Source organism: Rhinolophus sinicus, linkage group LG09 (assembly GCF_036562045.2).
Source record: "Rhinolophus sinicus isolate RSC01 linkage group LG09, ASM3656204v1, whole genome shotgun sequence".
Taxonomy (NCBI): Eukaryota; Metazoa; Chordata; class Mammalia; order Chiroptera; family Rhinolophidae; genus Rhinolophus; species Rhinolophus sinicus.
The window spans coordinates 42166134-42182339 of record NC_133758.1 but is presented as its reverse complement, the minus strand read 5'-3'; the positions used below and the strand labels follow the sequence as shown (position 1 = coordinate 42182339).

Sequence of the window (16206 nt, the reverse complement as noted above, 5' to 3'; positions counted from 1 at the left end):
CCCACCCCCTGATGTCAAAGAAAATCAAAAGTTTGCTTAGAATTGAACACTTAAGGATACTGTTTTAGGTAGCTCTTGTCTGTTAGGGCATAACCCAAGATTGCCTCTCTTTTTGGAAGTTTCAATGTGTTTAAATAGCCTGGCATTTCCAAGAGAGGCCAAAGATCTTTTCCTCTTTTATGACCCGTCGTATCCTTTTGAGGCCAAAAAGAACAAGAGGGTCATTGCCACTTCAGCCTGGTCCCTGTTTGTTCCTTCATGGTGACCACGCAGATCCTGAAACCTAGTATTGGCTTAACATTTGGGCCTGTAACATCTGGAAAATGGTCCGAGAGGGAGCTAAGGAGACAAGAGAGAGAACTGTTGCGTTTTGTTACACCAGGTGCTAGGAGGAAGCAACATTCGCCTTTTTGATATGGGAGGCAAATTCTGTGGGCCCTGGAGTTAGGCTTCAACAATTGAAGAGGTCAAAGGACAGCTGAGAGGGGTCAGTGAGACACCATGGGGTGTATTTTGTTACTTAGTAAAAGGAGCAGCCTTCTAAAACCTTAAAGGATTCTCTTGAAAATCTGTGTTGTGAAAAGGTTTTATGAGTCTCACGGCAATAAATGGTACATGAAGTGTAATGTTTCTGGATTACGGAAGATCTTTTTAAAAAATGTAGATGTATTTCATAGAAGTGGGTATCAGTTGATGGATAAACTTAAACCTTGTGTTTCTTCCTGAATGTGTTTCTTGCGCATTTTGTAGTTTAAGAAGAAAATAAATGTTAAAGCCAAGAATAGAGAATTTTTTTTTTTTTAAGAATAGAGAATTTAAAAAGCAAATATAATAAAGTATTTTCTTTTTGAGGAGTAGAGAAGGGGGAAAATCTGCATGTTGTAAGAGCTCACTTTCCCATAGCCCATGACCTTAATATACCACTTATATGATTGTGGATACCTTTGAAAGGTGTTGGCCACTGGCTGCTAGGTAGTTAAAGGGGACTATTAGAGGAATTTGGCAGTATTTTGATGTTCAAATTTATACCCTATATACGTGTGTGTGTGTGTGTATGTATGTATATATATATGAGTGTGTATTACAATATGTATTTGTATGGGGAAAAAGATAAAATGATGAAAAGTATACAATAGGCTTTGTTTAGCACTTCCTCACTAATTTATAAATTTACAATTTGTGAATTGTGTGTGTGATTTTTTTCATTTCTTTTTAATGATTAGTCATTTTAAAGCAACATACTTAAATGCTAAGTATGCTAAGTGCAATGTGCAGTGTGTTCTATGTCTATTTTCTCAAGGTTAAAGTGCCTTTCAACAACTAATTTAGAAACCTAAGTGTAGTGACTGATAATTGCCTAGAGAAAACCCACAGCTGTTTAAGTAGCATTGAAATTGTGGCAAAACTGACAAATACAATTAGCAGTGTTAATAAGATAAGAAGTTGGAAAGAGATCGGTAGATGACAGAGTGGAAAGATGAAGGTAGCAGGAGTAACAAAACCATATAAACACACAATGTTCATAGTTTGCTTTGAATTTCCAATGATTTTTCTTTTAAGCTAAATCCCTCTTTTACTACTCTGAATAACCAGGAAAATGGATGTTTTGCAAGTTAAATAATTCAGATACATTTGTTCAGTCCCTAACACATCTGATTTTGAAAGATGATAGACAGCTGTTTAGCACTCGTATACAATCAGATTTTGCTGATTCTAAGGCACAGTTTTATTTGTAGTGCTTTTTAGAAGTCAATTTTAAATGTACTTCTATTTGACTGTAATTACTGTGAGTGGGAATTCCTTTACCACTCTTTATACCCTTGTAATTCTTATTAGTCATCCAAATACATTACAGAGGGGACCAAAGCCTTGTTTCTAGATTTAGTGACCCAGTATTACCAAAATCTGAAAAGTCTTTAATGTGTTATCACAAATTATATTTATCTGGTTAATGTGTATAGCCCACTTTCCAAACAACTTCTTAGGAAAATTAAATGGGGATAGGTAAATAAGAGAAATTCGATGAATAGTATATGAAAAAATATTTAGACATCTGTGCCATTCTCATTATACTTTTAAAGTGTCCGGTGAAATTTGGAAAATAATTGTAATATCTTTTGAAATTCTACACTGCATTTGGGAAATTGGCTTTTTCCTCTAGTATTTTATGCAGATTTTAATGATTGTTGTGATAAATCTCCATAAGTTTGTTCTCTGAAACGGTAGAGACTGCGGACTCTCTGAGTATGGCAGCCTTGATGGATGTGGTAAGCCACACTTTGGAAGCATTTCTCGTTATTTAATGTTTTCTGTTCTGGATTATTGACTCTTCTCCCTGTTGAAAAATTGGTCTCTGGTGACATGGTAGAGGTCACACGTTGCCTATTATTGTTTTACTTCTTTGATCTTACACAGGGATTGCCTCTGGTAATTATACTAGCTCCAGAGAGTCTTGATGAGATGTGTTTATTTTACAGAAGAATTTCTGGTATTCCAAGGAGGAAGAAAGTAAAGATTTCCAGTAGTCACATGTAATACTTTGTTACAAAGGAAAAGTAGCATTGTACTTTATCTTTTAATTTGACAGTTTTAATAATTATTATTAAATTAGCTGTCATATTATAGTAATTATTTCTATAACAATTTAAGATATATTGCATATCCATAAATATATTGGTAAAAATGGTTAATTATAGAATTAAGCTATTAGGGCTGGGTTTTTATTTCACTGCCAAAAATATTTTTGGCTTCAGAAACTGTCAAAAGAGATTCATCCAGATTTAAATGTACAGAAGTATTAAAAGAGGTTAGAATTTTTATTTTTTAATATGTTTGCATTTTCTAAAGATTTTCAGCAAGGAGGATGGACAAAAATGAAATAAAACACTTCTGTTTTGAATGCATGGTTAGCTTTGTGCTTTTTTGGAATGTGCTTGGGAGAAGATAATATCTCCTCAAACCCATTTAATGTATAATTGGATAAGACAAAAAAGCTCAATGTGTTATTGTTTTTAAATTCAATTCCCATTTTAATATTTTCTCCCAAGAACTCACAATCTAATAGAGGAGACAGACAAATACAAGACCCAACTCTTAAGAGTGACAGATGTCAATTTAGGAATACATGATATGTGAAAGGAGCACAAATGAGAACTGTGAATATATGCTTGTTTTTAATTTTGGATGATAGACTGACTCTACAAGAACTTACAAGAACCATGCTTGATTTCTCTGTCTAATAGTCACACATTATCACTCATCAGTGAATATTTTTAAGAGGAGAGGTGTGTAAGCAGTAATGCCTATAACAAGTAATTTTCTTACATGAAGTCAAAGAATCTGCTGGCAATAAGGGACAGTAATGTTTTGTATATATGACTGTAAAATTTCCTAATAAATGAATTACATATAATATCAAATAGCAGCTTTTGGAACTTTTACGTTGAGAGTCATTTGTTCTTAGGACAGTGCCCCCAGAATCTCCTGTGGTGCCCAACACACCAGGGAAGGAATGTATCCTGCTTTCCTTAGTATCCTCAGTGTAGCGCAGTGCTTTAAAAAAACTTACTATTACTTCTAACATTTTCTGCACATTTATTTTGTGTCAGGCACTATTCAAAAAACTTGATATGTGTATAAAATCTCATGTGTCTCACAGAAACCTGTGATATTGATTGTTTTACCCCATTTTACAGATGAAAGACCAAGTAACTTACCCAATATCATACAGGCGAGTGGGTGCAGGATTTGAATTAAGCTCATCTGACTCCAGAGCCTATGTATTTAACCACTTCAATAGTAGGATTTCTATAAATGCTGCCTGACTGGGTGGATGATTGTTTGTTTGGAAAGTAGGTGACAATATCTGTAGAGAAAAGAATAACAGAAGGCTGACAGTTGTCTTTTTAGTACTATGCCTGGTACACAGACAATAAATTGTGCCTTAAAAAAATAATCTCAAACCAAAAACAACTACACACACATACACCACACAAAATTTATCATCTTCACTCTCACCCTTTTTCTATTTCAAATAGTGTGTTTTAGTGGAAAAAACATGGGCTTTTGAGTCTAAATTTGAATCCTAGTTCTATCATTTACAAACTAGATAAGCTTGGCTTATTGCAGAAACTAGTCACTTGCTCTATCCACCTGTCCCTCATTCTGAAGCTGCTTATTTCCTTTTGGTTTCATTTACTTGTTCCTCTGTCCTGTAAATGGAAGTTAGCTCTAGAGGTTAGACTACCTTTATTACACCTATTGGCAGGAGTACTTCCTAGATGTTTCATGTTATCTCCCATGGGGAGGCACACAGTGTCTCATTGCCTCTCTATTAGTGATGCTAAACTTGATCAGTGGGTTCAGGAGGTGTTAGCTGACCCCTCCATTATAAAGTCCCCTATCAACTTTTTAATCTAATGGTATCATTTATTGTCATTGAAGAGATGAATTTTGCATTAAGGGTTTCAAAATGGTAATTTTGTAATTCTGTTGTTCTTCCTACATTTATTATAGCTAGAGTTCTTCATTAAAAAAATAAAAACTCTTTCTCAATAACCAGGACTATTTGGTTACTTTGACATACAGGAAGAACAGGATAAATGCTTCACTCTTAGAGTTCAATTAGGTGCATTTTGTTTTTATTCTCCAAGAGGAATACTCTCCTTTTCTCCTAGAACATCAAAATTAATGTGTGAGTTTTCGCACTTTAAATATGCTTCAGTCATCGCATTTATTCTCTTTTATGTTCAATTTCTCTAATCTTTGGCCTGTGGGAACACTTCACGTTGATCCTGTGTCTTCTGACATGACCCATTAGTCCTTGATAGCTTCGTTGCTTTCTGGCACAAGATGCTGAAGGCTCATCTTGGGTATTTCCTGCCCCAGACCTGGAATTGGCCATACCTTCAAGGAGCCTTGATTCTTCTCAGTGGGAACAGTATTAGTAAACCACAATCAGCGTATTAGGAAGTACTTATTGTTATTGAATTGTCATTGCTTCTTGGATTTTTCAGTAGACAAAGCTGCTTGGAAATACAAATTTGAAACCTTTTTAAGAAGTCAGTTATTACTTAAATAATATATACGTCCTCATCTATCTGCTTTGTAGCCTAACTTGCTGTTAAACCAGGCAACCCTAAAGTAGTGTCTTGATACAGTTCTTTTTCTTTTAGCATGTACATGATTTGTTTAATTAGTGTTTTTCTTGTTTTGTCACTAATTGTGATGATCCTTTTAAAAATACTTTTTTCCCCCTTCTTCCCCTTCTTTCCTGCTCCCCCTCCCCCACTCCGGTTCAAGCCGTTGTGTCTCAGTCTAGTTGTGCTGGACACAGCTCCCTGCTCCCTGGCCCATGCCAGTATTATGAGCCTTGTGCTCCCCTGGCTGAGGCATTTGGTTGCCGGTCATCTGTCAGCCGCTCACAGCAGCTCAGGGCAGCTCACAGCAGCTCTCACCCGCTGCCGCCCGCTCACGATGGCTGCTGGCCACTCACACTGGCTGCTGATCACTCAAGCTGGCCACCGGCCGCTCATGGCAGCTCAGGGCAGCGCTCGGTAGTCCACGGCAGCTCACGGCAGCCCATGCCAACTCCAGCTGCTCACTGCAGCCCAGCTCCAGGGAGAGCCGTTGTTCACAATCTTAGCTGTAGAGGGTGCAGCTCACTGGCCCATGTGGGAATCAAACGAACCACCTGAGCCACAGGGCCGGCCCTTAAAATACTTTTTAAAAAATTAATGTTTATTTTATTCAGATAGTTCTTATTAAAAGTCAATGAAAATATTTATACTTGGTCAAAAGAGAAACTTGTTGAGGGATTACAGTTGGGTCAGTACAAATGTATCGTAACTGGGGGAAATAATTTTGGAGTATTATGCTACCAGGTAGTAGTAGAAATTCCAACTGTTAATGAAACGTTCTTAATCAAAGCACTGGAATGAATTTTATTTTCCCTGGAATCCTGAAGAACCAGCAAGAGGGTGGGAGGGGTGTTAACTTTGCAAATTCAGTTGTTGTTACCACTTTTTTGACTAATAAGTCTGTTTTTTGAGGCTCCAAATTTTTTTTTTTCAGTCTTAGTTGCAAGGGGGCGCAGCCCACCATCCCATGCGGGAATTGAACCAGCAACCTTGTTGTTGAGAGCTTGCGCTCTAACCAACTGAGTGATCCAGCCACCCCCATAAGTCTGTTTTATAAACTACTTGTTCAAGGACAGCATTGAACTGTCAGTGGCAGGGACAGAACTCCATACTAAGCACTAAAGAAGTCTAAGGTCATTTATTAAAATGAGCACTTACGTTTTCATTTGGGTTAGAGTTGGCCACTTCCTTTCACTCTACCAAGTCTGTTCATAGTTACTTCTTTTTGTCTCCATCTGAGTATTGCTAATGCTCTTGTAGGATTATGTGTATCTTCTATGATGGTGAAACTTGATCACCCATTTTTATGTTGATTTAATATTTTTATTCAACATGATACTTATTTACCCTGTACATATGTATCTGTCACATTACTCCTAAAACTATCAGGGGGAGGATTGAGATTAGGCAGTACTCCCTATATAATTGAGCATTTCTTTATTAAACTAAAACGATTGCTTGGAGAATGTTGGTTTAGAAGATTTTCAGTGATGAAAGGAAGATAACTTCTTGAGCAGGTAATAGATTAAGAAGAGGCAAGATTTCCAGGCATTTGGTGCTCTAGAGAAAGGCTAAAAGTCCACCGTTGAAGTTATTCCATTGTTCTCCATGGATGAGAAATCCCGTGATTGACTGTGCTAGTTCCTAGTAGTTTTCTCACTTCAGCAAAGAAGAAAGGTGAAATGGCTATTGGATTTTGACTTAGATGTATAAACTAATGACACAACATATTTCTCTTTCATTCCCACCCTGTTTTGATGATGTGTGGTTCTGTTAAAAATGAATTGCTTTGAGCTTTAGGAAATTTAAATGTTTATAGTTGTACTGGTTGGAAGTCTCAGAAAATTTCATTTGATAGACTTTGTTGATTTCCCTCCACTTACAATTTTTAATTGGGTAATGTACATACATATACTTCTGCTATGTCCTTTTTATAAAAAGGGAACCTAGTAATTTAGATCTATGGCATTTAGTTTCTTAATACCTATTATGAGAAAGGTTGCCAAAATATGATTCTGGCTTTTCCTCCAAATCATAGCGATCTCTGATAAAATGACCCACTCTGATGGAAATCTCTGTATTCTATTCACTGCTACTAGTAATTGAGTAAGAAGACCTTCTTTACTATATAGAGGCAGCCCAGACGCACCAAAATCACCTATGGAGCTCTTGTGTATAAGTCTGGGAAACTTGAGAGGAGGATTGTGATGTGCTGTGCATCCCCCCTTCTCTGCTCATGAGTCATCACCACTGGGTCTTGGCTCCCGCTACTGCTGAGCCCAGACACATACTTAGTCCTTCTCAACCAGTCCTCGAGGGAGTCAATTGAAGTTGGAATTCCAGATGAAATGGAATATTTATCCCTCACTGTTGGGAAAAGTGAGGCTAAGATACTCTCAAACTTGCCTTTCTTGAAATGATTCCCCCATGTTGAGCCTATATAGTACTCCGGGAGTGCAGGATTTGTTATCACACGGCTAGATATTGAGTGAGTCCTGATTCCAACCCTTACCAGTTGGTGATAGGAGGCAAGTCACTTGGCTTCTCCAAACTTCAGTTTTTTTCATCTATGAAGTGGGAAGAGGTCATACCTACTTCAGAATACTGAGGATTAGATAAATAATCTTTATAAAGTGCTTAGTATACTGCGTAGCTCAACAGTTCTGAAACTTTTCATCTTAGAACCCCTTTAGACTCTTAATCATTGAGTTTTGTTTATGTGGATTATATTTATTAGAAATTAAAACTAAGAAATTTAAAAATATTTATTAATTAAAAATTACCAATAATAAACCCAGTATTATCAAAATAAATAACATATTTTATGAAAAATAACTATATTTTCAAAGTAAGTTAGTGATAAGAGTAGTCTATCTGCATTCACTATGTTGCAACATCACACATCATGGAGCCTCTGGAAAATTTTCCTGTACACACATGAGAGAATGAAAGTGAAAAAGGCAAATAATATCCTAGTAATAGTTTGAAAAGAGTTTTGACCTCATGGACCCCAGAAAGGGTCTCAGGGACCTCAGACCATACGTTGAGAATTGTAGACAATAGTTAACACCCGATAAATTGTAGTTATTATTCATATATATGGAAAATTTTTTAACTAGCAAGTACTATATAAATATTAGTGATAAGAATTGAAGGCCATGGCTTTAAAACTTCTTAGTATAAACTTTTTTCGAAGGGTCTCAAATAACAATGTGATTCAGATGGAGCAAAATAAACAACAGTGTTTTTTCAAAAATGCTAGTAATACATAAAGGAGTTCTCTGAGTATAAAAAGCTCATATCTTGCCTTCAGAAATTTATCAAGTATATTATCCTAAAGCTTTCTTTTTTTTTTTTTTTTCCCAGAGAGGAATTTTCTTTCTCCCTAAGGTAATAAGATCTTAGTAGAGAGAGAGGTAATTAGAGAGTTACTCTGAAACCACTGATAGAATTGGTATGGGGTTATGGTAGCCCACCAGTTTTAAGGTGGAGATGTCACCAGGTTGGGCTTCACAGTTGACAGGTCAGTCTTGATTTACTGGATGGAGAACCTTGACATAAAGCATATATTACTGTTTGATTCTCAGATCCTTTTAAGTGGCTTTTTCAAATGCGTTTGGACTGAAAAAACAAAAACCAAATATGATATAACAGATCATTTATACAGTTTGTCTGAACAAGAAATATACATATAATTCATATCCTAACAAGATATATGGATGTAGTTTATATCAGCTATATGTGTACTTTGCAGACATATGATCCTCTAATTATATCAATTTCCTCCTTTCTTCCTCTTTGTCTTTGGGGGTGGTGGTGTAGACCATGGGGAATTCATATGCTGGGCAACTGAAATCTGCTCGATTCGAGGAAGCTCTCCACAACTCCATAGAAGCGTCTCTCAGATGTAGTAGTGTGGTACCACGGCCAATTTTTTCCCAGCTGTATTTGGACCCTGACCAGCATCCATTTTCATCTGCAGGTAAGTTTCTCAATCCTACACAGCTTTCACAAGAAGTGGGCCTTCCAAAACCTGGGGACCTCTGAAATAAATTGGTAAATTGTTAGAACATGCTAGTCTCTCTGTCTTTAGATGTCTTTCAGAACTATGAGTTTTGGGTTTTTTTTGGTTATTTTTCCTAAACATCTTTTCATTAAATTAGCTTTGATTTATTTGCTCACCCAGATGTAAAACCCAAGGTGGAAGAGCTGGACAAAGACTTAGTTCACCGCTGTACTCAGAATGGAAGCCTGGACTTTTCTAACACTCTGACAGTTAATGAAATGGAAGATGACGAAGATGATGAAGAAATGTCGGATTCAAATAGCCCACCAATTCCCTATTCACAGAAACCTGCCCCAGAAGGGTCTTGCACTACAGACGGTGGGTTTCAGATTTTTGTTTCAATCTCTCTAATATTGTCTGACTAGTTTCCAGTCATTACATGTGATACTCAAGGCTGGAAACCAGTAATTACCGAAAGGAATGAGGAAAAATTATGTTCTTACAATATTTCCTGTGACTTCATAGCTGGTGTCTGTAAGAAAGGCAAGTATTATCACCCCATCTTATAGATGAAGGACTGAGATTCACAGCAGTTGATGACTTTTCAAGATGGTATGTGGCAATGGCAAGCCTGGACCCAGGTCAGGGTTTTAACAGTATTTTCTGCAAGAATGGTACTACTTTAGGAACTCTTTTAGTGTTTTCCTACTTCTTTCTTTTCTACCCTCAAAACAATAACAGAGATAACAGATGTTTTATACTTACCTTTTCCACTTATTTTAAACACTCACCCAATATATTGTTTTCTATAGAAGAGAAAAATGTATGTATTTTGATTTCTACTTTATCCATATTAGCTAGAGTATAACTTTCATACCAGCTGATTTGGACCTGGGGTGATTCCAATGCATGCAAATCTTTGGGGTCGAGGGGGAAGAGAAAGAAAAGGAGAAGGTGGGGGGACAGTTTCAGGACATTGCCTGTAAAAAGCTTGAAATGCAAATAATTCGTATAAACTAGAGATTCAAATCTGTAAAGCCAGATGAATGAGTTGGCGCTGTTTGGAAGTTTTATTTTTCTCCCTGATGTTCATTCTCTCTCTCATTCTCTCTCTCTCATTCTCTCTCTCTCTCTCTCTCTCTCTCTCTCTCTCTCTCTCTTTCTCGCTCGCTCGCTCTCTCATTCTAGAATCTGATAACCTACAAATGACTCAAAATCCCCTACCTACAGGGATTTGGAAAATTGAATAATCCTCCTTGCAGCTTATCTATGCCTGATTCACTACAAGTGGTCTCTAGCAATTAAGGACCACTGTTCTTTGAGTTAGGCCTGCCTCTAGCACATCATTCCTTATGAATTTACTTCCGCATATGATTGGTTTCTTTTGCCCAGACTTACAATAATATAGTATAATATATATATATCGATTTATTCATTATTGATGTAATACACGTCTTAAACCTGGGAGGTGACTGGCATTAGGTTTCCATTTACCTGTTTTATATCCATTTTCATGCCTTTTAATTTGATAAGTCAATTTATATTTATCAAGTAATAGCTAGAAGTTGAAATAGTGCTTAAAATATTGTTGGGTTGTCATTAAGAATCTTATTATGTGTAAGAATTAAATAGAATAGTAAAAGCTTTACAGGATCATTTTGAAATATTTTATACCAAAAAATGGGGGAGAAGTTTCCCTGTTTTCCTGTGCGCTAAATTATGTTTTTAGATTGCCTTTTGGTGTATCTGGCACTATTGATATTATATATAACCAGATATGGAAAGCCGTTTAGGACTTCACCGATATATAAACTCAGTGATCTAGCAGATAGCAAGTATTTCATGAATTTTAAAACATGAGAACACTAATCTTACCATGTAGAGATTCTGTAAAGTATAAGGGAAGGGTAATAGTTATTTTAAAGATAAAAAGAAGAAACATACTAATTACATGTCCATTTTTCTTTTTTCCCCCTTTAATTCACCTGGGGGCGGCCATTAAAAGCAAAAAGCATAGTTTATAATTTGATAATATGTAGTTCATCCATAGCGCTTTCAATTTCAAAGGCAGAACAGCCCTGAAATTTTCCTTAATAAAATTGACAGTGAAATAGGGCAATATAATGGACTTGTTTCAAGGGACCACCTTCCAGTCATGGGAAATCCTCTATTTACCTAAGGCTTAAAGGAAGGTGAAGCTATTTTTAGAGGCAATTTAGATAAGCAGATACTTAACACCTGATGGGCTTCTGGGGGTTACCATTCAGATGTAAATTTTGGTTGCTAATTTCTTATGTAAATTATTGGAATAGTGTAGGTTCCTACCCTGCTGGGAGGCAGTTGATTGTCTAAAGGGGTGAAGGGCAACCAAATTTTAGGCCAAATTTACTTTGTGTTTATAGCTGTTTCAGTAAACTTTCCCCTCTCCCCATTTAGATTACTCTGTAACCTTCAAGATGGAGATAATTGGAGAATGCAAATCTGGTTCTGTGAAGTGAAAACTTTGGCTATTTTCTTAAGGAAATGCAGATGAAGTTTATAAAGAAGAGCCTTCTTTTTTCTTTTTAATTAAAATCATTTGCTGCAAGAATCTTGGTTTTAGGGCAACATTTTTATTCTAAAAAAATGAAACTATTTAAGGGACACTTTTGTCAAATTATTTATATACCCATCTCAATGATAACTTATCTTTCTTTCTTTGCGTACTCTTTCCCAGATCTTCCAGTAGCTTCTAAAAGAAAAATCAGATCATTCTTTCAGGATTAGTTCCGGTGTTAATTCAGAATTACCCTACAGGGGAGTAGTAATATTCTTTTCATTTTGTTTGAGATTTTAATTAGGATTTAATATTTAATCTTTATTGGGTAAATAATCTGACATATTTCTAATAGTGGAAAAAATAGAACCACCTGCTACACCAGATATTTGGATCCTATAGGTCTTGAAATATAATCACGTTTCATAGATTCTTTAGCTATCCACTCTTTACAGATACACACGCTTATTTTGAATCTATAAAAAAATAAATTAAATATTGCTTTTTGCATGATTTTTGTAATTGGAGGTCCCTGATGATATATTTTGTATATAATAGCTAGTCTGAATACCAAGAATGAGGGTTGGGAAGAAAGTTAGTTAATAGATATCAAACAAAAGGCTAGACCCTTTGCAGATGACCATGTTCTCAGAACAACTACAAACTGAATTTAGGAACTTTTGCTTGATTTTGCAACCATTTTTGCCCTTGATTTCTTCCTGACCCTGTTCATCGACTCAGCCTTGCCTTCTCTTTTATTCCTATTCTTTTTCCTCTTAATTAAATTGGCTGTGCAGCATGTGTTGGTAAGTAACCAAAAGGCAAGAAGATGAAATAGGACATTTTAAATAGACTTTATGTTGTTAAGAATAGTTTTAGATTTACAGAAAAATTGAGAAAATGATATAGAGTTTACATGTATCCCTGCAGTTTCTCCTATTGTTAGCATCTTACATTAATTAAAGTCCATAGTTTGAGTTTCTTAGTTTTTATGTAATGTCCTTTTTCTGTTTCAGAATCCCATCCAGGATACCACATTAGATTTAGTTATGTTTCCTTACACTCCTCTTGGCTGTGAGTTTCTCAGACTTTCCCTGTTTTTGATGATGACTGACAATTTCAGGAATTATTGGTCAGGTATACTGTAGGAGATCCACTGTTGGAATTTGTTTGATGTTTTTCTCCTGATTAGACTGGAGTTATGGGTTTGGGGGTGGCTATGACTGAAGGAAAGTGCCAATTTCATCATATTAAATCAAGGGTACGTTCTATCAACATGATTTATGATTGTTGGTGTTGACCTAGATTACCTGGTTGAGGTAGTGTTATTTCCACTCTTTATCTCTTTCCAAACCATGAAAAGATGTCACTATGCTCAATCCATACTTAAGGAATGGGGAGTTATGCTCCGCCTCCTTTACGGTGGAGTATCTACATAAATTATTTGGGATTCTGCTGCATGGGAATTTGCCCTTTCTCCCCTATTTATTACTTTTTTTGAATCATTTATTTATATCATTATGTACTTGTGGATATTTATTTTATTTTGGGGCTATAATGCAAAACTATTTTGTTGCTCAAATTTTTCCATTGGGTGCAAGTTCAGTTGATTCCTGTGCTTCTTTTACATACTCCCATGATTGTGGGTGTTTTTAGCATAAAATTAGACATTTCCTCTTTTCATTGTCACAAGCATTTCTTGAAAAAAATTTTTTAAGAGGAGGAGACTGGAAAATATGTTTCTCATAGAATCCAGAATCCAGTCATTGTTAAATAATGATTACTTTTGACCTCTAGGTGTTCTAATATCATAAATGGGAAACCCCTCAAAGACTGTAGTACTAAAAACTATGTGACTCTTAATTTGAATGGGCTTTGTAGTTTCAACTTTGCCACAGAAATCACTCTGAAGTCATTTTTATTCCATAGGAAATCCTGCTTTCTTCATTTCCACATTGTGTCTTCTTGACTCTATCTCTATTTAGCCCAGAACCAAAATTGTTCTCTTTCCCAATAATCTCCCTTTTGCTGCAATATATTACTTTGAGAAATCTCATTGGAAATGTCATTCTCTAATCATGGGTCACCTTTGTGGCTTGCAAAACCATGAGTTTTAAGGATTCATCAGCAAATATGAGATAGGTGGATACTGTCATACATAGCCCAGGGCTGGCAGGGGCTGCTATATCAAATGCCTCCAGGATTCAGCAAAAATAGGCAAGGAAGAAGCTATAGGACAGTGTCCTACATCAGACTGAGGGAAGGTAAAGTATTATATGAGTCAGAGAGATGTCGGTGAGGATATAGGAGCATCGAACTTGGACTCAAGAGACCTGAGTTCTATTCCACCTTTTTTACTTGCTGGGTATTTGACCCTGGGCCATTTTCTTAACCTTTATGAGTCTTAATTTCCTCATTTACATACTAAAGAGATCGGAGTAGTTACCAATCTTCAACTCACAAATCTCTCTTATAGTAATATACAATCTTTTGAACCCCTTAGGGATTTAAAGACTAATGGTCATTACATAGCATGTGATGAAGAATTGATTTTAAGTAGACAGTATTCCTTATAGAGCAGCAAATTATTATACTATTTGATGTTATTCATGCATACAAGAAAAAATTATCTATATTTTACCATTCAATAATTGCTGTTTAATTTAAATTGGTTGTATAAGAAAAAGGATGTTTTGTTGACAAATTCAAAAATTAAATGTTATACTTTTGGGGGTGGGGAGAAGAGTAGCCAAATATATTTAAATGTTTTCCAGCATCAAAAAAAAAAAAAATCTACTTAATACTCCAAATTTGAGTTTCTACATTTTAGAATTAAAAAGATATACTGGTTTATTTTTTATAGTTTTTGCATTTTTGCTCTATATGATGAAAGTTTCAGGCTGCTGTTTGCAGAATTTCTCTGCAAATAATATGCTTTTCTCTCTCACTTGAAAAGCCAAATTGGATTATAATCATTAAATGTTTACTTTAACAATGCTTTTTTTGGTGCCCTAGAAACATATTGGTGTATTTTATATAATCTTATTCGATGAGTGGGAGTAGAGATCTAACTTTCATAATTAGCAAACAGCGTCTTTAGGCACATTTGTAAAATGATTCTTTTGTGTTTATTAACAGATTCAGTGTTTCCTGAACTTCCCATCATTAACCAACAAACCACTATGGGTATAAATTAAGCAACATATCAATACATATGTCTTATAATACAAAGCACTTAAAATTCTGTTATAGTCAAAACTACACACTGATATGGGGTTCAACTGGGTGAGTCCTGAGTCCACTTAACTGTTTTTCACTGTCCCTACAGATGTAGGATGGACGGTCCTCAGAACATTCTGTTTTAAAAGTAGGATATTACATCCCTTCTTACAATGAAGTCTCATGACCACATCTTCCCATGCCTGTGAAATATTTTTTTTTTTTATAGCTTTTATAAACCTGGTTCATTACCTTAAAAAAAAAAAAAAAAAAAAAGGTAGGATATTACAGGGAACAAAATTTAGGTTACTACCCGAATCTGTATTTCCCAGGCTGCAGCTCTTTTTGCTCAAATAAATGCTTTAAAAATTTAAATAAAGTAGGATATTAGAAGAGTTATTTATTAGGTTTCAGAAATTGGTAATGATGTCTATCTAAGTTGCACTTATAATTCCCAAGTATCTTGGAATACCTTTATGAATCCATGGGAGTTTGATAACCACTTGTTGGCGAATGCTGAATCTGATGATCTTGGGGTTCCATGTAGCTATAGGGATCTAAAAAGGCTTGTCATGATTTGCAGATTGGTACATATTGGTTGAGACTATGGTTCCATCTTGTCCACTCTTTCTAACAAGGAGTGAATCAAGGTTGTAGAAAATTTGTATTGCTATTTCGTGACAAAGACAACTTCTCAAGCATTGTTTTCTATCAATAGGCGATCGTGAACCTCTCATCACTGAATTTATCTTTACCTTTTGGGAAGATATTTTATATGTTCTGCCTTTTCTTCAGGGAAATGTGTTTCTAGGTTTAATGTCTATATACAAATTAATAATTCCTTTGATTGAAATATAGTGCTCCTTTTAGAACTTTAAAATGCCTTCTAGATTTAGTATTTTAGAATTCAGTGAAAAGTCTGGGTTTACCCCTCACAGTTTTAATTCTGTATTATAACTGTTTTTAGCTTCTCTTTTGTCTAGTTGAATGGTATACTTTTTGTCTGTTTTCATATAGTAAACTTCCCATGTGTCATATCACTGAACATTACTGGACTCATTATGTAACCTTGGGCAGGTTCCCTAATCTTTCTGAGCTTTAATTTCTCTTCTATGAAAAGGAGATAGTAGTCCTTACCTACAGGTGTGGAGAGGATTAAATAAAATAATCTATACAGTGTTTAGCACTGTACCAAGCTTATGTAAAGTGCTCCATAAATTTTAGCTGCCATCAATATCATCATCATGGCATCACCATCATCATTATCAATTTCCAGCTTCCAAAGTTCAAAACAAATTGTGAGCCCT

The 16206-nt window shown here is 35.6% G+C and overlaps 1 protein-coding gene across 9 annotated transcripts in view; it reads left to right on the top strand.

Annotated features, from left to right (window-relative positions):
• The window catches only part of GREB1L (GREB1 like retinoic acid receptor coactivator), a 255559-nt gene that overhangs the window by 126636 nt on the left and 112717 nt on the right, over nucleotides 1-16206 (top strand). For all 9 annotated transcript variants that reach the window (XM_074340251.1, XM_074340252.1, XM_074340250.1 and 6 more), the window contains 2 exons: nucleotides 8961-9120; nucleotides 9325-9522. In XM_074340251.1, the coding sequence (XP_074196352.1) occupies nucleotides 8964-9120; nucleotides 9325-9522 (355 nt within the window). In that variant the 5' untranslated portion in view covers nucleotides 8961-8963. The remainder of the gene's footprint in view (nucleotides 1-8960; nucleotides 9121-9324; nucleotides 9523-16206) is intronic.